The 19,802-nt window shown below is 41.4% G+C and overlaps 1 protein-coding gene across 1 annotated transcript in view; it reads left to right on the plus strand.

The window, feature by feature from the left end:
* The window catches only part of snx29 (sorting nexin 29), a 157,710-nt gene that overhangs the window by 127,214 nt on the left and 10,694 nt on the right, over positions 1 to 19,802 (plus strand). Inside the window, exon 20 of the mRNA XM_085761785.1 lies at positions 16,199 to 16,338. Within this exon, the coding sequence (XP_085617911.1) occupies positions 16,199 to 16,338 (140 nt within the window). The remainder of the gene's footprint in view (positions 1 to 16,198; positions 16,339 to 19,802) is intronic.

Below are 19,802 nucleotides of genomic sequence, written 5' to 3' on the forward strand. Positions count from 1 at the left end.
GGTGGTTTACCAGACATGCTAATATTTGTAGCTTATGTTAGAGCAGATGCTTAATCCTTTACTAACACCATTGCTATTGGGTTTTTAGTTTTGATTTGGCTTAAAGACACACTATCTTGTTTAATGCAGAGCACTGTTCACTGGTTTGGTATGTGGAGATAACCAAAGCTTGACTTTCTGGCTGTGCCTATAGTTTGCCAAACTCTGGACAATAGCTGCTGTTCATAGGAAAGCGTTACTCAACGCCCCATTTAGCTATAAAGGATCCAATCCCCACATGACTTTCACCAGTTATCATAAAAAATTTACATCAGGCTGTAAAAGTTTATATCCGCCTATAAACCGTTGAGCAAATAAAGTGGTGATCAGACGGGGTTAACCAGCGTCAGCTCCCTGCCAGCAGGTCATTACTCCCCGGCTTTCTTCATCTTTTCATTTCGCTGACACACACTCAGCCTCACTCCTCATCTTCAGGGGACAGTCTCTTCCCTGGGTTTCTGTGGCTCATTTGCATCTCCAGTAACTCGGAGATCTCTCTCACTCCCCCTCACCTCACTCCCCTCTCCCTCCCTTTCATCCTGTTGTCCTCTGTCTCCCTCCAACCTTCGGGAGATAATTTGGTTCTGACCCCGATTCTCTGGCTGGTTGGATGTGACGCTGGCACAGCCAAAAGCTGTCGTCTGACTCCCCACCTTCAAAGACACAGCGCTTTCACGGCTGGAAACTGGGCTGAACGCTGACTTGCATGGGCTGCAAATGTGAGTGTGTATGCGTGCGTGTGTGTGTGTGTGTGTGGGCGTGCGGGACCATGTGGGATCATGTGGAGGAGCAAGTGTCTATCAAAGGCCTAGACAGTCGGTGTCATTGTGCCCTGGAAAGCTCTCTAAAAAGCTCATTACACTGCAGGTTTGTGTGAATTATTGGTTTTCACCGTCTCCAGGAAGTCCCCAGTCACTACAGAAAAAGCAGGTCTGACTCTGTTACTCTCTGACCACATTTTACATGCTGCTAGAAAGACCAGCACACACTCAACACTTGCCTTTCATTTTTAAAGTCAAACGGATGCATCAGTGCAAATCAAAACCAAAACATTTTTTTCTTTCCTCCTGACCTTCAGTTGTTGAAGTTTCACCTTGCTGCAGTGATGTGTACTCTTGCTGTGGTTGACAACAGACTCACTGCAAATTTAAACCCTAACCACATCGCACTTACTAAATGATTGAGAAATTCACGCAATGGTGGTGTGATCTCAACATTGTTATAGACAAGTTACAATGCTGTCCACCGAATGGTTTTCACCTGTATTTACATTTAAAGGGGAACTAGCGGTTGATAACGTTATAGACTTTAGGATGTGTATATTTGTGTAGCCTTATCTGTCATAAACAAGAGATTACAGATAACGCAGCGTGTTTGTGTCCTGGTGCCACCGAGATGAGAGCTGGGACACCGGGTCTGTGGCGCTGATCTTGTAAGGTCGGCTGCGTCGCCGTCAACCATTGGCCAATGGGGCAGTCTAGCCTTCTGAGCATTTCCTGATTGCATCCTTACACAATTAACATCCTAACGTTAAATGTTTGAAAGTGGCGACTTTTTTGCACTCCCAACAGCTACTGAGCTCCTGGCCTTGGGCGGTGCGTCCCCCTAGAACAGGCAAAGGAAGGCTGGACTTGTATTGGAAGAGCCTTCGAATTGGGACAGGCCTTGTTGCAATGATGTGATGTAATTTACCCTTCGCGTAAGCCCCGCCCCCTTGGTTACTGTTGCTACGGCGGGCAAGCTTTCACTCCCAGCCATGCTCCTGGCAATATTTGGTATCGATCTCAAAGGAAATATCAGCAAATTTCTGGATAAACTGTTCTGAGATAATAGAGAGAAGAAGTCACAAAGATCATTCATAGTTTTCAGTGACGTGACTCGCGCAGGAGGATAAAACATCTGTTCAACGACACGACTGGACAATGTACAGAGCAGCAGTAAGGACCGGTAATTTTACCGTCTATCAACCCACCAAGACTTAGGTCATCTCACTGGTCATGAAACGTTGTCAAACTCTAAGTTTTTGGGCGATTGTGAACCACATACAGCTTTCGCTGCTGTTTTGTTTTCTCCCACCGCTGTATCAGTCAGTGAAAGCAGTCCCTGCCTGGAGGATCCCTCGCCTAAAAGCCCAGGTAAACGCGGTAAAAGTACAGCTGTCATTTCGGAGGTGAACATATGGTTATCCCCATATTTACACTTGCTCAAGTCGAAAAAAAAGTCCGCTCGTATCTGAACATCTCTATTTGCTGCTGTCGCCGCCGCCGCCGCCGCCGTAGTAGCAGCAGCAACAACAACATCCTTCTCTACAAACAAATGTTTTTTGTTTTTAGTCTCAAAATGTGTCCACAAAAGCAAACGTAATGACTCACTGCGGAAAGCTTGCCAGGCCTATATTTACGGTTGCTAACGTAGGATTGGACAATAGCCGTTTGTGGGAGGAGTTGGCGAAGGGTCAATTGGCCTTCAAATGCTGCCTCCAAAGGATGCTAGTGTTAGCTGCTATGCTAATGCTAACTGTTCTCTTCAGTGAGCGGTGTGTATCAGGACGGTTAGTTTTGTGGAAACCATCTGCTGTGACCAACATTGACGAATGGTTAGCATAATTAGCATCTTTTGTTTGTTTATGTTGTTTTCAGTGGCTGACACAGTGTTAGTGGTTGATTCATTCATTCATTTATTTCTCATATACTGTACACTGAGAGATTTCTTTTTTGTGTTCCCCCTCACTGGTGAATTTTCATGCTAATTATCAGCTTTCCCTGTTTTCCTTCATGTTTTTTTTTGTCTCTTCATTATGAGTGGAGCTGTTTTATAACCCTCTTGAGGTCTCTTTCCCTCACCCACACTGTTTGTTTTTGCTCTCTCTTTCTAAAGTTTCTAATACTTTACAAATATACTGTACCCACAGTGATGATGTATGAGTCAGGTTGTTCTGTGGTGAGCAGATTTCCCACTGATCCATCTGTCTGTACTGAAACCCAAAAGAACCTCAAATCGAGAATCTCTCACAAGCTGCAGGTAAATGGGAGTCCCATGGTGTTGTTGTATGTTCATGCAGGAGTTACAAAGATGACTTTTGTTTTGACATTTTCTCATGTTGCAAGTAGCAAAAAGCTTTCTGAAAACGTTCATGTAATCCATAAAATTACAAATGTGACAGACCTGGTGAACCAACTAGCTGTAATTCACTATCAGAAGCAAAAACACAAAAACAAAAGCTAACAGAACAAAACAAAACAATACTGGACTAAATTTAATTATCTGCTAACATTTCTCAAATGAGCTGCTCCAGCAACAGATGAAGAAACCTCTCGACAGAAAGGAGCTGAAGGCCTTCGGGCCAGGCTGAGATGAAATGAGGGAGCAGGTGGAGAGCTTTATACCTTAAAGATTTCAATTTAAATCTACCAGACTGGTGGTGTTTGTGTGTATCATTGTGTGTGGTGTGTGTGAGAGAGAGACAGAGAGAGAGAGATTTTCCTAGTAATCAGCAGGCCTGCTGTGCTGAGTTTCTCTGTTATTTCAGTCCAGTCAGTGTTTGCTTCTGGCTCACCAAGAGCACTTTGTTGTGTTGGCAGTGGTGAAGACCTCCTTCTTCAGGTGAAGTGGAGAGCAGTGCTGCTGTTATCAAGCAGAGATGAAGCGTACGGGTAGAGGCATTTTACTCAAACAAAAATACTGACGTTTTTTAATAGGTCTAAGGTGATCTACAAAGAAGAGTGAAAGTAACGTTGATTTTAACAAAAATAAAAGAATAGAGCTTAAAGGGATATTCCGGCATAAATTTAACCTACCAAGTACAGTAAGACCCCACCTCAAGAGATCAAGTTTGCCGACCTCTAGCTTCTCTAGTTGTAGCAACTTCAGCAAAGACCACACGATAGCAATACACTGGTGTATATTTCTCCACCAAGCAACCGCTATCAAAAAAGCCACTCATAGCCACAAATAATGCTCAGAACAGCACCAAACTTCAGCAACAGTACAAATAGGGTCCTAGACCATAATACAAGGCATCAAACACCTGCTGGCTTTGCCTGAAAAGAGACGAAAACAAAACTCACCCACTCTCCTCCAGCCGCTTGCTCGTTGTGTTTCCCTGATGGATTCACTGGGGGATGTGGTGGAGAGATGTGCCCTGAAGATGCTGGAGGCCATTCTGGACGGCTCAGATCATCCAGTTCATGACACCTTGATGGACCAGGAAAGCAGCAGTATTGGACGGCTCCTCTCTCTTTGCTGCGAAAGGAGAAATATAGAGGATTCCTTGTACCTTTAGCCATCAGGCTTTTTTGATTCTTCTGCAAATTGTGATGAGCTGACAGACAAATGAATTTTCCTTAGGGGATTAATAAAGTAATTCGTAATCATATTCATATTTGTATAGAGTTCTCATCTGGATCTTTGTTTTTGCAACTGTTGATTGATATTTTATTCATTTTTCTACTCTCATCTATTGCAATATAATATACAGTTCACCAATACACACAGGGCCTGTCATTATTATGAGAAGGGGATGATGGAGAAATGTTAATATAAGAATGGATGAGAGGGAGAGACCTTCAAAAGCCTTTTAACTGCACCATGAATATGTGTTCTGCTGTGTTTTGCTCTGGTTAGGATGAAACACACCAACTGTCAGCGGACATTCGGTAGCAAGGGAAATGTGTGCACATGCTTTCCTTACTAACTGTATTACATGCCAAGGACTCTCTCACTTTGATCCTGCCGGTTAACACATACACTCATGTTTCGAAATGATCGACAGTTCAGAGAGAAACAGGGCTAAAGTTGTCAGAGATCTTCTGCTATATGGATTTACATCAGTAAGAAACATATGGGAAAATATCTTATAGGTTCCTATTGCAAGTAACAGCTAGCGCACACACACACTTGAGAGATTATCTATGTTAACGTTTCCCTGCCTTCTCCTTTGCTGATCAAATATACTGCGCAAAGAATCTTGGGAAACAGGAACCCCTTGCTCTCCTAGTTACTGGTTGGTTATTCCTTGTCTGAGCCTACAGTACGTGGCATTAATTGTGTATATAACAGCCATCTGGAGCCACCTTATCTCAGGACATAGGCTATATCTATATACCAATGTGAGGAGGAGTTAGGTGCTTACTGAATGTGTCTTATCTTGGAAGAAATAACTTTTATTTTTCATTTTAAAGTTGGCACTGTTAAAGCATTTAAGTGCTTGGCTCCGGTTGATGCTGTAACCTTATATCTGTGCTTTTATAAGGTCAGAAAGATGCACAGCTTTCAGGAGTGATATTACCTCAGGTTCACCTTGGAAAGTGAGTCATAATGATATGGAAATCATGATTACATTTTTGGAGACTTGTTCATTACGTTTCAGCTCCAATTTCAGGTCACATTACAGTAGTTAGCATCCTCCTCCCTTTCCACTTCGCTCCTTGTTTTCCTACTGTTTTCAAAATAACCTTCAGTACAGGAAACGACAACCACCTCTGAGTGACCTACAGTACACAATGAAAATGGCTCTCATATTGTACCAAGACAAATTCAAGTGAGTGTTTTCACCACAATAGCAGTAGCAGTGTTAAGAGCTACAGCCAGACCTTTCTCAAGCACTGACACAGTGCTGGCCTCTTATGGCAATCTCTCTTATAGCCATGTAAGAGCTGTTTGAAATTACTGTTAAAGCCCACCTAAGGCCAGGAGCATCCTGGATACGTGGCGCGAGAGTAGCAGCTGTGGGAACTGGTTTTCATTTCAGCACCCATTCAATTAATAGGTTAAAGTGGATACACTGGCTGTGTGATGTGCACATCTCTCACCTTGTACTTACATCACATTATCTAGAGAGTTGGTCTCTCGCCCGTGTTCAGCTGCAGCAGATGGAAAGATGGACCTGTTGATGACATCAGAGCGGCAACGTTACATAAAATTGACACCTGCCCAGTAACTACGTGAAAATTCCAAATTGAGTTTTTTGTGAAATTGAACTTGTCAATAAATGTTTTATCTTGTGTAAAATTTTCAGCGGTCAATGTTGCCCAGTTTTAGAGATATGAGGTATGAAAATTTGCAGTAACTACAAAATCACTCTTGAAACTGAGCCAAACCGCAGTAGCCTAACTGTTGTTACTGCACTCTGTATTATTAGTATTATTAGTATTATTAGTATTAGCTTCGGCAGGTTAGCACACTGGACACTGGACATTAAATGTTGTCACTAAAGTTTGTACTGTCAAATTATTAATCACTTTTGAGGTGCATGGCCAAAGTTGGTAATTAAGTAATGAAAGCTGGAAGAAAACAACAACATTGTAGTTACTGCACTTTGCCTGGAAATCTATTTAAGGAAATCTGGCAGCAGAGCGCAGTATCTGCTTTTTAGGGGTCAAATGTAAAATATGTGGTCATATATTTAATTGCATGAATATTACTTCATGAAAACCTGTCAAATCTGTGTATTTTCACTAATCTACCTACAACACATTTGGAAGGCAAATCAAAAAACTTTAAAGCCATTTTTCTCAGTTTCACTGTTTGCGTAGTTACTGTAGTTTTCTATGTCCAGGCTGAATCTGAATCTGAAAAAGACATTTTTTTGACAATATCTTAATCAGATATTACTTATTGAAAATAAATCCAACCTTCCAATTACATGCAAACTCCTTGTAGAGAGACAGAGCTGCAACAGAGATGCAGCTGGTCTGCTTCTCTACAGCAGCTCAGCAGCAGCAGCAGCCACCACACTTATACATGTCCCCAGCGTAGCATCACCTACTGCCACTGCTTCATATTAAAAGAGTTTAACACTAGTAAAACACAGGATGGCTTTAATGGTGCTGAAGAAACAGGAAACCGTGTGTGTGTTACAGATTTAACAATGATGGTTCATTGAAGAACATGTCCACATAGAGAGACAGTCAATTTCTGGATTCTCAAACAGCTGCTCAATTGAACATGTTACAAGCTTTTCATCATATTACATGGTCTTCATCAACTGGTGGTGTGGTGTTATACTGTCAATATACATAAACACCTACTGATGTGACCTTGTTGTGACATTATTGTGCCCAAGGTCGAGGTTTGAAACACAGACTTGATTTTGTGTTCAAACTTCAGCAGATGAGTGTGTCACGATGAAACTGCAATCTTGTTCGATTTCACCGATGGCCCTTTGCTGCATGTCATTCCCTCTCTCTCTGTCTCTCTGTCCTATTTCCTGTCTCCCTACTGTCCATTTAAGGCCTGAAAAGCCCAATATATAAAGAACGAAACTGCAGTCGATCACAGTGTGTCATTAAAATAATTTAGCTCTCCCAGCTTTCTCACCCACATGATGTTTAGTAGTTTCTGAAAGACTGCAGATCACGGTGAGGGTAATGTGTGTATGCAGCACAACCCCTCATTAACATTAGCGACTGTGGAGCTTATAAACAGGACACCTTAAGCTATCACTATATAATTAGCAAAGTGTAAACACCGTTGAGGGAACGAGCATTTAGATTGATTTCATTCAGCCAGTGGCGGCGTTGACCCCTGACAGTGGGAGCTGTGGCTCCGCGAGGCCTCGTCACCATCAGGACTTCGCCTCTCTCTCTCTCATCATTGTGTATCTGTGTCCTGTTAATGAGCCAAGGAGACTTTCCCTCTGTGCGTCTCCAAGTGCTGGAGGCGAGACTGGCCAGGCGCAACCTAACAATACAGATGAAGCTACACAAACACACACACAGATGTAGATTTAACACACACATAGTCTGTGACAGCTCTTAACCAGCTGATCTGTCAGGGGCTCGGCTAGGCATACAGGCTAAATGTTCCCGAGTTGTACCTGTCAACGCTAACGCTGATACATGGAGCGGCCAGAATGATGACATCAAAACCACGTTGTTGTCAGACCCCAGAGTCCAGCTGTCAGGTTTTTTTTTTTTTTTTTTTTTCCGCTGGTCGCACCTCATAACAGATTTTATGGCTTTATGACCAAAAGCGTTTGCCTCTCTTTTTGTTCTCCTCCCTCAATATCAATTTTGTCTCATTTGCCCACTTGTATCACTGTCTCTCCTCCTGCTCACTGAAGTCGCCCTCCTGCCTTGGGCTTTGATAAAAATCGCTTCATTTTTGGTGCGGCTTTTATCTCTCGCTCCCTTTTTTTCTTTCAAGGCCGCAAATGAAGTCGTTATGATTCTTCTTCTCCCAAGAGCAACAGAGAAAAAAAGAAAAGACCACCTCTGTGCTAGTTCCTGCTACAGTACTGTTGGTGTCTACAGCCAGGACGCACACACAGCGAGGTTGATTAGGATGTGTAGTAGATATCTTTTAATTTTTTTTTCTCATGAGCAAAGTTTTAAAAGTCTGTCTGTGTTCAGCCCTCAGTACTTTGGCAGCTTCTACCTGTATCCAGGGCCGTTGCTAGGAATTCTGGGCCCCCTGAAAGAATACTAAAGTGGGCCCCTGACTTTTCCACTTTTTTTCTTAGACTATGTATGTATTATCATTTTTTATTTAGCTTACTTTGTTTTGATGCTAATGCAGCATTACTATGAGTATTAGTCAGGGTATTATGCAGAATAATTCAGTCATACTACTGGGGTTTTTTGTGGGCCCTACTGGGCGTTGAGCCCCTAGAATTATCATCACCTTTCTCCCCCTATACAACGGCCATGCCTGTATCTCTACTAATCATTTCACTATACTGTGTTGTAGCTGGGTTCAGAACATTTCACCAAACATCTGAACTCTCCTAGACACTGAATCAGTTTATGTCATCATCAAATGTTGATGCCTGCTGCTGAATTTAGCTGGAGCTTTCGGTATTAAAAGTGATCTGGGAATAATGGTTTGTGTAAAGCGCTTTGGGTATCATGAAAAGCACTATTTAAATCCAAGCCATTATTATTATTATTTCAGTAAAAGAGACATACTGCATCACAGTAAATCCCACCATCATCCAAATGTCTTGTATCGTAGCAACTGCAGTAATTATATGCTCCAAAATGGACACAGCAGTGGACTGACATGACTCATGCTTTTATTAGTCTTGGGTGACACTGGGTTTTGATTTGGACATCATCTCTGTCCTCTTGGACTAGATATTCAACTCCACTGGTGTCACTAATTAGCAGGTATCACTGTCTGAGCTCACCCTATACGGCTTGTTAGGTCAAGTCACTCACTTGCTAATTAGCCGTGGGTTAGCCTTGGAGCAAGGTGCCAAGCACCGTTAATGATGCGAACGGGAGTGGACGGACGCGCTGCCAAAGTCTTGGCCCCACACCGGAACCACCTCTTTGCCTATTTCAGGATTAGCCAGGGGTGAGGTGGACTCAGGCTGCCAAGATAGTGATGGCGCAGCAGCCCACTCTGAGCTTCAACACCACTCCTCTGACACCTGGGTGACATCACAGAGGCTTTACCCTAACCCATCTTTATACTGTACAGGCTAGGCTCAGGCTTTTGATTATCATATCACATTCAGTGTTACAATGTGTGTCGCTGCTGACAAATTGTTTGGTTTTCTCAGCGTATATTATTATGGGACAGACAGAAATGATTGTTCCTTTATACCAGTCATGCATATCGCATAAGGGAAAAGCAATAGCCATGTTTTGATTCTTTTTTTTCTAAACATTTTTCTTTATATTTCCATTTCCATTATGTCTCAATAAATTCCATTTACATTTGTACTTTACTTATTTGTTCCATAATTTATTCCTGTGTTTATTTCCGCATTTCTTTTCTTTTTTTTTAAAGCACTCCTCTGACTCCATAATGCACTTCACTCGGCAGTAATATAATTTGCACAGACTTAATTAAACAGGATGGCATTTACACAAGGGAATAGAGGCAAGATGAGAACGATTAAAAACATTTATTGACACTTTCTTAAATATCAAATATGTGTTAAAGTGGGATTTACAACATTGGCAGTTGGAGTATGTTGCTTTTATCATCATTTTGATTACAACAACATTATATAAGAGCGCAAAAAGGGTAAATCACATCCGAACAATGGCACTTACACAACTACCACTTGGCCTCTGCAGTTGGCCCATCTTTACATACAAAGAGAGAGGGAGAGAAGTGCCAAGGCTGCCCTGATTAATTAATCAGAAACCACAAAGTGAATTATTAACAGGTTTTAGTATGTTGTGTTCACATATTATGCAATATACATGTTTCACGCTTTTAATTATGACAAGGAGACATTGTGGAGGTCTTGTATGAGCATTCCTGAATTGCCTGTGATGTTTTATGCATGGCCTGGACCCATGGTTTGGTGTGGGTTTAAACGCAGCATTGAGAGAACAGGCTGTTCTGCCCCGCTGTGGTCCAGTGTGGGCTGACTTGGTGGAAAGTGTTGACCTTGTTTTCTAGTCTGCGCATACCAACACTGTGCATTCTCATTTAATTCAAATGGACTGCAGGTTCAAAACAGAGCTCAGGTTGGTTTTCCTCTTCAAAGAGGCGACCTGGGAGATTCTTTGTTTTATTCTGACTGCAGAAGAAATGTTGAGAAACATTCCAGGAAACAGCCAACACACACCAAGGGCCAGTTGTATATTCTTGAAAGCCTTTTGTTTAAAAAAAAAAAAAAAAAATTATTTTTTCTGCTTATAATTCTGCTTATAAAACATATCTGATTTGCCAAGACAGGGGCTTATTATACAATCAGTGAGTTTTGCCTGGGACTTACACCACATTACGCCCTTACAACCTCCTTTTTCTATTTCTACTGGAGAGATATACTTTTAAAAAGAAAAAGGCCTAACACAAAGCTGTTTGACTGCAAACACAGTAATTCTAGATTTTCACACAGGATTGGGGTCAAAGGCATTGATTTTCTATAGGAGAAAAAGGTGTATGACTTCATACCTCTCATTTCTAAAAGTGATTCTTGTTGGCAGGCAGCATTTAGTTGCTCTGATTTGGAGTTTTTTTTTTCTTCCTCTCCCGTGGTTGAATAGCGTATCGCTGGCAGCAAATTCACTGAGCAGTTGTGGAGACCAGGACGCATATGTGACTACTTCACGCTTCTCTTCCATTGACAGCTCCCCTCTCCTGCTTATCTGCTCTTTCTGGGAACTGACATTTAGCTGTGTATTTGTGTGTGTGTGTTTGTGCGTGTGCATGTACTGTGTATTATACATCCAGCTTCTCTCTCTCTGCCTTTTCCATGACCATTTCAGAATCCCAGTCTGAAATGGTCTACATTTTGTACACACAACCACTGGTAAACATGTGCCGATGATAAGCTTGCGTAAAGAAATTGTGTCTTATCTCGCAGCCAGAATCCATGACATTTATGAAGCATATGCCCTGCAAAGGGAGAATATTAACAACAGGAGCATTGAAGAAAAAGGTGTTAAAGTTTTGTCATAAAACCTACATGATTTAAAGGGGGGAAAAAGAAAAGAAAAGAAATAGAAATGCTACACTCTACCCAAAAATGGTCAGATGTCTTCTTTTAAACTAATTTGTAATTTTTTCATCTTATCTTATGTGATTGTTGATAGGTTTCTCTCTATTTACATTGAAATCCACATGATTAGTAATTTTATAATCTTACTTTGTAATTTAATCCCATATTTAAGTATGGGGTTTTTGAAATGGCTCAACAACACCATGTTGCATACATTGCACTCTTATCAAAAGCTGAGAGCTAGCAGCTAATAAGATTTGCTAAAGTAAGCTCATGCTAAGCCGGGTTTTTGGCATTGTTATTCAGCTTCACTGTTGCTTTATGTAGTTTTATGGAATAACCCAGTGAATGGACCAAGATGTCAGCCCAACAAAATGCATTTTTTCAATTTTATGAGAAAGGAATTGAAGTAAAGAGCTTGGTAACTACAGTAGCTAAGGAATGCTGTGGCTAACCCGCTAGCAAGCTGTCATTTGGCAGAGCTCCACATAAAGTGCAATGTTGGACTCTGAGTTAAACCATTACTACAGTGCATTTGCTAAATGTGAAAACTATAATACAGTTACTACATTTAAGCTTGGGTTTTACCCCTATATTCTAGCTAATGCAAATTTTAAGACATATTTCATTTTTAACTAATTTATGTAAATCCTGGTGGAGACAGAAGTAGGCCATAAGACGCTTTGTATGTGCTGGTACATGTACTTCCCGATATGATTAATAATAATAGACTGATTTAGGCTTCATGCCATATCAGTACAGCAGCGTGGAGCAGGAGAGAGGGGAGGAAACTAGTGGAGCACGGTGTGGCGATGGCTGCATGCAAGCAGATAGATGTAAGAGGACAGAATCAGCCTTGTACCTACATCAGTATGCCACAGTGGTTTCTACTCTGCCCTCTCATTCCTCTGTGCAAACAACAGACAGCACCTGGCCTCTCCAGCCCTCCTCCCCGTCTCCACAAGAGGATGAATCTGTCATGATGTCCATTAGTGTTATTACTGCTCTGACATCCATGAAAGCAGTCCAGAGTGTCCCTTCGTGTGTTGACATAGCATGAAACCCATGCTGGCAGACACAGTCTAATCTGACACATCAGATTTACCCGTTCCTATAGTGTATATTTCACCCTGTATGAAGTAGAGTTTGGTTATCCACTCCTACTCACCTCGGCTCAGTGTACACACTTATCTACTACTAGGGGCGACAGTGGACCTCTTATCTACTCCCCTGTTTTAAAAGTTCTTTGTGGACACTGTGCTGTGGGTTCGGTTGATTCTGAGAGGCAAATTGCAGTGAACATGCTGTACCATAAGTGCACAGCTAAAAGCAGCAGATATGCCTCTTTATATCATCGGATGCATTGGAGTTGAAAGTCCTCTCACCTCATTTTCTACCTGTGTTTACACAGCTTCAGTCGGACACGGTGACCCACACCCTGACTGGTTCACAACAAAGCTGCAGTAATATCATTAATTAAAGTGTTGGTTGTCTTGACCCCAGTTGCTTTTGATCATCTTTGCAAATGGGAAGCCAGTGAGGGGTCATTCCCATTTTTGCTGCACTAAGTTAGGTTGGTGATGCAGATGCATTAAAGGGATAGTTCACCCAAAATTCAAATTTCACTCCTTATCTACTCACCCTCATGTCGACTAAGGGCTGGAAGAATTTTCAGAGTCCTCCGTGCCTTCTCTGAGTTACAGGGGGGGTCCGCGCAGCAGTATTTGTCCATATAATGGTTGTGAATGGTGCTCACTTTTCTTCGTCCAAAAAGACACACCAAAAAACATCCAAATACCTCCATACTGCATAAGCTCCCAGTATCTCAGTTCACTGCTCTTCCTGTGTCCCGGCGGAACAATTTCTCATGTCGGGGCTTCAATACAAGAGGGACATTACAGACGAGCAGTATGGAGGTATTTGGATGTTTTTTGGTGTGTCTTTTTGGACAAAGAAAAGTGAGCACCATTCACAACCGTTATATGGACAAATACTGCTGCGCGGACCCCCCCGTAACTCAGAGAAAGCACGGAGGACTCTGAAACTTCTCCCAGCCCTTAGTCGACATGAGGGTGAGTAGATAATGAGTTAAATTTGGATTTTGTGTGAACTATCCCTTTAAGCCATAATGCCTATGATACACTGGTATGGAAAGCATTTCACAAGTTAAATCAGAGATTTGACAAACCAGAATGTGCATCCTTATGTGAACCCAACAAAAAAACAAAACAAAACACTTGGATTATTTGTCTCCAGGCTTCTAATATTTAGTTTTGCTGACCACATAGCGTAAAGTAAATGAGGAGAAGTTGACAGCTAACAAAATCTTTGAGAAAAATAATAGTGAATTATGAATTGTAATAGTTTAAGTCAACACTAATTAATCCCCTGATTGCTGTTTGTTTTTCCACAATCAAACTTAAACTCATGGCCTCTAGACGCTCTACTTTCCACACCACAAATCTTACTTCCCAATGACAGCTTGTTCTTGTTTTTATTCTTGTTATTGTGATGATTATTAAAATTTCTTCATTTTATCTCTTTTATAGCTGTTATTGATTATATTTCTGTCTGGCAGTTTTCAAATTAGGTAAAGTGGAGTCTTGAATTTCATTATATTTTATTTGGAAAACATTGCTAGTAGTGTGAATGTCACTGCACTCAGGAAAATAAAAAAAAAGCTTGTTGAAAACAAATGCATGAAATCCCCATGGGCTTAATTTATTAAAAATGTATTAACCAGGAGTAATTTCACAGCATTTGTTGATTAATGAATGTGGACCTACATCAGCTTTGGGTTATCTGTGTTTTAACTTTGAATTGGCTTTTGAAAAAGAGGTTACGACTGTACATGGAGCATTCTTTAATATAAAGTGTCCTTTTGTTTCTCACATTTCTCATGATTGCGTGTTCTGCAGCCATTCAGCCCTGGTACCACAAAGAGTTCATGGTTATTGTAAAGAAGAAACAAATGTGGACTTTAAGACAAGGCAAATTCTTCTGGGGTTTAGATCAAAAGGGAAGCAGTAGTTTCAAAAAACAGGGAAATAAATGTTGGCCTCCTACAACGGCTGTCTGTTCCAGTCCCAAGCACCACAGAGTAAAACGGAGCATTGCCCAGGCTTTGTTCTGAGCCTTGCTGGACACTGATTAGCTATGCTAACACCGGCCATGTGGCCCTGTGCCTCTGCTTCAGAGTCTCCCAGCGAAGGGAGCCTGAATGCTCAAAATGACTCTGCCTGATTTCTCTACAGGAACCAAATGATAAAGTAATGAATATTTGGGTGTGTTAATCCTCTTGTAACCTTTTTATAAAACATGGAGCCACAGGATTTACAGGTCTGGTTTTGGCAGTGCTGTGTACGTATCAAAATGCTTCTGGGTTTAACTGCAACCACAAAGTATTCATAGCGACAGGAGCAGGAGCAACACATCACATGGGGAAGCCTATGCAGGATTTGATTGATGCACAGTAACAAGACATAATCAGTCCTCAATGACGGGTCTTTATGTCACAGTGTGCAACTTTTTGCCTCAGGGCAACATATGTTATAGTCAGACCCATCCTCCTCCCCCTGAGCTGGGCTGCGCCAACCTCGGTACATGTCGGTCACCTCCATGAGCCTCAAGCTGAGGGAAGCAGTTGGCGCTGAGAGTTGATGCAACCAAACTGTTATAATAACACAATCATCATCATCATTTTTGTTGCTCGGTCTTGTTTGCTAATATCGTTATTGTGCTGGTCTGTGATGGCCAAATCCCAGTTAACTGCTGGCCACACTCACAATAATGTTGCATGAAGTATTGAAACAGAATGAGGGCTATTGAGCAAAGATTTGAATTATTAATATATATATATAACTACTCACTGTGGCTAAGATCTGGGAACAAACAGGGTAGTTGTGCCTGTGCAGATCTGCAATTATGGGTTTTTACTGACATTTCAACGGTGCTGATTTAGTCAATCTAAACTGTTGTTGGTGTGACTGCCCGTGCTTCTTACCCAGTTGGATTTTATTGTTGTAATCAAATATGTATCTATATAAACAAGGCTCAAGCTTCTACCTCCACCAGGAGGGAGAGCAGATTGTTCAGTGTGTCCTTGGGCAAGATACTGAACCCAGAATTACCATATGTATCACTGGTGTGTGTGTGTCCATGTGTGAGTGTGTATGGTACTGTAGAAAAAAAACTCATAATATTTACTGTGTAAGGAGAAAAAAAGTGCTGTGTGATTAGGTGGATGTGGTTTTGATTGGTTGCTAAGACGACATAAGTGCTGTCCATTTACTATTCAATAAATACAGCACTGAGATGTTTTAGGTTAACAAACCAATGAGTATTTACACAGCAGATAGATACAGAACATTATAATTTAAATGAGCAATTGGTTCACCTGCTGAACGTCTAATATTCACTTCACTTCTAGCACTGATTTTGAGCTCCACTAAACAGCTGATGATAATATTTGGCCTTTAAGCTGTAAAACGCTGTATGTGTTGTATTTGATGCTGGGCATGTGGTATACTGAGGGCAAATAGCTTTTCCACTAAAAACAGCAGCGGCCAAAAACGGTGCTGTGAGAGCAGTGACAGTGATTCACAACAGCAAAGTAGCCAGAAAAACAAAACAACAGGGTGAGAGTCACTTGTTCTTCAGTGCTCTCGACAGTACGTTGATTTATTATTGTAAATATCAAAGAATAAGTCGTTTTACCTGTAACTGACTGGTTTGTCCCTGTCTCTCTATCTGCAGGATGCCAAGTTTGTGGAGGAGAGGAGGAAGCAGCTGCAGGGCTACCTTCGAACGGTGATGAACAAACTGATCCAGACGCTGCCCGAGTTCACAGCCCGCCCCTCCAAGGAGACCCTGCTGTCTCTGCTGCCGTTCTGTCAGTAAGTGGACACACACAGGCATGTGTTCAATACGGGATCTCAGCTTTTATGTGAGCATGTGCATTTGTGTGTGTGTGGGTGAGTGGGAATAGGAAATAAGATGCCAATACATCTGCAGGACTCCTGTCTGTGAAAGACTGCTGCAGATATTTGACTTCTCCTTTTCAGATAGGCATAGTCAGGGATAAACGGACAGAAGCTAGGGGATCTGCTGTAAGTGTTTTTGTAAAGATTATACATCCTTATCATAAGATTGCAGTTTTCACTTTCACTTCTGTCCACTGAAAATTCAAATTCAAGAGAATTATTTACATTCACATTATTTACCTCTTTGGAAAATGTGCCACTGCATCTTAAAACTGTATAAATCCCACTGTATGCTCGCACATCCAACAAGAACAAACTGCCTGTCAGTTTTTGGCAATAGTTTGTACGTGTTATACAAATTTAATCTACAACATTTCAGAAAGAATTAGCTGCTACGGCTGTTGTGGTAGTAGTTGTTAGAGGATGCAAACAGGGAGGATTAATGTCACTGAAAATACAAAATCCCTTGCAAACAAACTTCACAACTTCACTCCCCTGCGTTTTACCCTTGTATTCACACGTAGAGCGTGCCGTACATTGTATGTTCTCTCTCTCTCACACACACACACACACTCAGACTAGCAAGTGTGAAAGTGCATGATGCCTCGGCTTCCCACCTACCTACCCAGCTACGTCTGAAAATGAGATGTTCCAGTCATTTCCTGTCAATAGTCGCATCAGTTTTGGCTTGCTGCAGTCAGTCGCTGAGTGTGACCTGTCACACCGTGTGACTGGGATGTCATTTCCTTTCTGCAGACATCTGAGTCATCAGGCCACAACAACAACAACATTGCTGACATGTATAAGGTTCTTCAAAGCATTTAAAGGGGCAACATGTGGGCATTTTAGTTTAAAACACTGATAAATTAACTCAGATAATCAATGGTATGTGTAGATATAACAATTTATGTCGAAGATCTACTTAAGTTAGAGGCGAGGTCGCTAGTTTCCGTCTTGTAATGCCTCTTTATACCTCAAGAGGCTTTAGTGAGCCAATGTCTTGTCCAGTCTGCCGTCAGTCCAGTCCATAGTCTCTGTATAAAGATAGAAACTTGTTTGTGAGTGGCCAGAGAGCCCAGTCCCTGAACACACACACACACACACACACACACACACATACAAGATGCTCCAATACACACCCTGAATGACCAGCACTCAGAAGAGTATGGTAAATATATATGCGACTTTATAACGGAATCAAAGGATAATCTACAAAATCTATCAGCTGATGGTGGGAACTGTCAAAGAAGTGATTGTTTAAGAGGTTTTTGCTCGATTATCCATGGTGATGTGGTAACCATGGTAACACATATGCAGACCAGCCTGTGGCCGCAGAGGTTTTCCCAGATAAATCAGAAGGAAAAGTGATCTTTTGTCCTGTTTACTACTATTTCCCTACAAGCTGCTTTTTCTACACCATCTGTGACACATGAAGTTCGTTCATGTGTCACATATGAACGAACAGTAAATTACTTCATATGAGTCCATACTGTATTCACATATCTTAATTTCTTTTCTAAGAATTCAGAGAGAACATGGAACCAAAACTTTTTTTGGGTTTAAATCAACTTTGCCAGACAATAAATCAAGAGGGACATGGCTTTGATTCACATTCTTTTATTGTTTTTGAACTCACAGGATTTAAGAATATTATTGGATGACACTTTATAGTTACACACCATTAAGCATTAGTTAGAAATTGTTTTGGTTACTTAAGTAATTCATCAACTATTCTGCAATACTAGTATGTATTTCATAAACATATTTATAAATGTTCAACTCTCAAATAATAAGTTAACGTATGATGTGTTTAATGCTTGTATTTCCATACTTAATATATGATTAATTCAACATCAAACAAAGTATTATATCAATTAGGAACCAGTTATGGAGGGAAAGTAAATTATTAACGAACTACTTACAGTAGATAAACATTTATGCTGCATTTATAAATACAATGATGTACTAATGGTTAGTGAGTATGTTAATAGGTGTTTTATAATAGACAAACATAGTTGAACATTTATAACATGCTAAGGAAGATGCTTTATAGATTATTAACAAAGTATTTTTATAATGCTATTGCTTAATAGTGGAGTTATTACTGTATATGTTACCATTTATTGCACACACTGGTATTATAGCTCAGTGTCTTGTGGGAGGTCTGGTAGCATCAGGGAACTGTAGAACCAGCTGAATGTGACGGACAGGATCAGACCGGAGTGTAATCTAGTGGCCAGTTGCCCTCGACAACACACCTCCACAGGTGTTTCCAATTACCGTGGCTGATTAGCACTGGGATCAGGTTGAAGCAGGGTGGAGCTGCGCTGCCTTTTCATTTCATGAATAAAAGGCTGAATGAAAAATATGAATATAAAGAAAAAAACAATTTTCCACATCGCACAAGTGCAGGAAGACTCAAATAGAGAGGTAAGTCTCCAGAGTCAGCCGTCCAGTAGAATAAGAGCAGCAGACACAAAGGCCCGTACAGCGTGCTCATTATTTAGTCTGCCCTGAGACGCTTCATAATCATATCTCTCTTTCTCATATCTCCGAGCTGAAATAGAAACCTTTCTACTCCTCGTCTTTGAATGGCGTGAAATATTAGAGTGTCAAGCCGGCAAAGTCTACTCAAGACTTCACTTTCTTTCGCAAGTCTTTCACTCTGAAATACTGTTACTCAGAGTTTAGTATGTCTTTATTCAAACCCACTGCTTCAAAGGGCGTCTTTTCTCACATAATTACTGCAATTGCTGAGTTTGTGATTGTAAATTCCTGCTTATGCACGTGAACACGGTATGTCAAGAAAGGAATAACATGCTGGACAATCTCTGTGTTGTTGACTGTGACCGCCACCTCTGTAACAGTTGACACAAAGAGGGAAGTACCACAGCAAAATGACACTGCAGCATCTTGAGCACCGTGTCACATGTTTCAGAGGCTGCACACACGTCCGGCCTTGATGAGATTCAGCACCGACAGCTGACACAGAGCTGATGGTTAAGGGCTTGTTGTGCACCTGTTGTGATTGGTGGTGACACCCGAGTTTTTACCTGCACGACTCAGTGGAATTACAGCTGACAGTGGATCAACCCTGATCAGCATACCATAATATTCCTGGCTCGTGCGTGTGTGTACTCTCAACAGAGGCCCTTTGTAATAAAGTTGCTCTGAGGCCTGCCAGTGCTGTCATGATGTTTAATATGATGTTACTGTTTCATCTGGACTCCATAACTGCCTGTTTGGTTGGAGTGATCAAACCCCTGCTGGTCTCACATCTGAGGGAAGAAGCTCTGATTAGTCTGGTCATTAATTTAATAAGGGGCGCCGTGAGGACAGGAAGGTGGAGAGGGGTGCAAGCAGGAATAATTTACATA

The sequence above is a fragment of the Trachurus japonicus genome, chromosome 19 (assembly GCF_045865225.1).
Source record: "Trachurus japonicus isolate A0001 chromosome 19, Traja_1.0".
Classification (NCBI taxonomy): domain Eukaryota; kingdom Metazoa; phylum Chordata; class Actinopteri; order Carangiformes; family Carangidae; genus Trachurus; species Trachurus japonicus.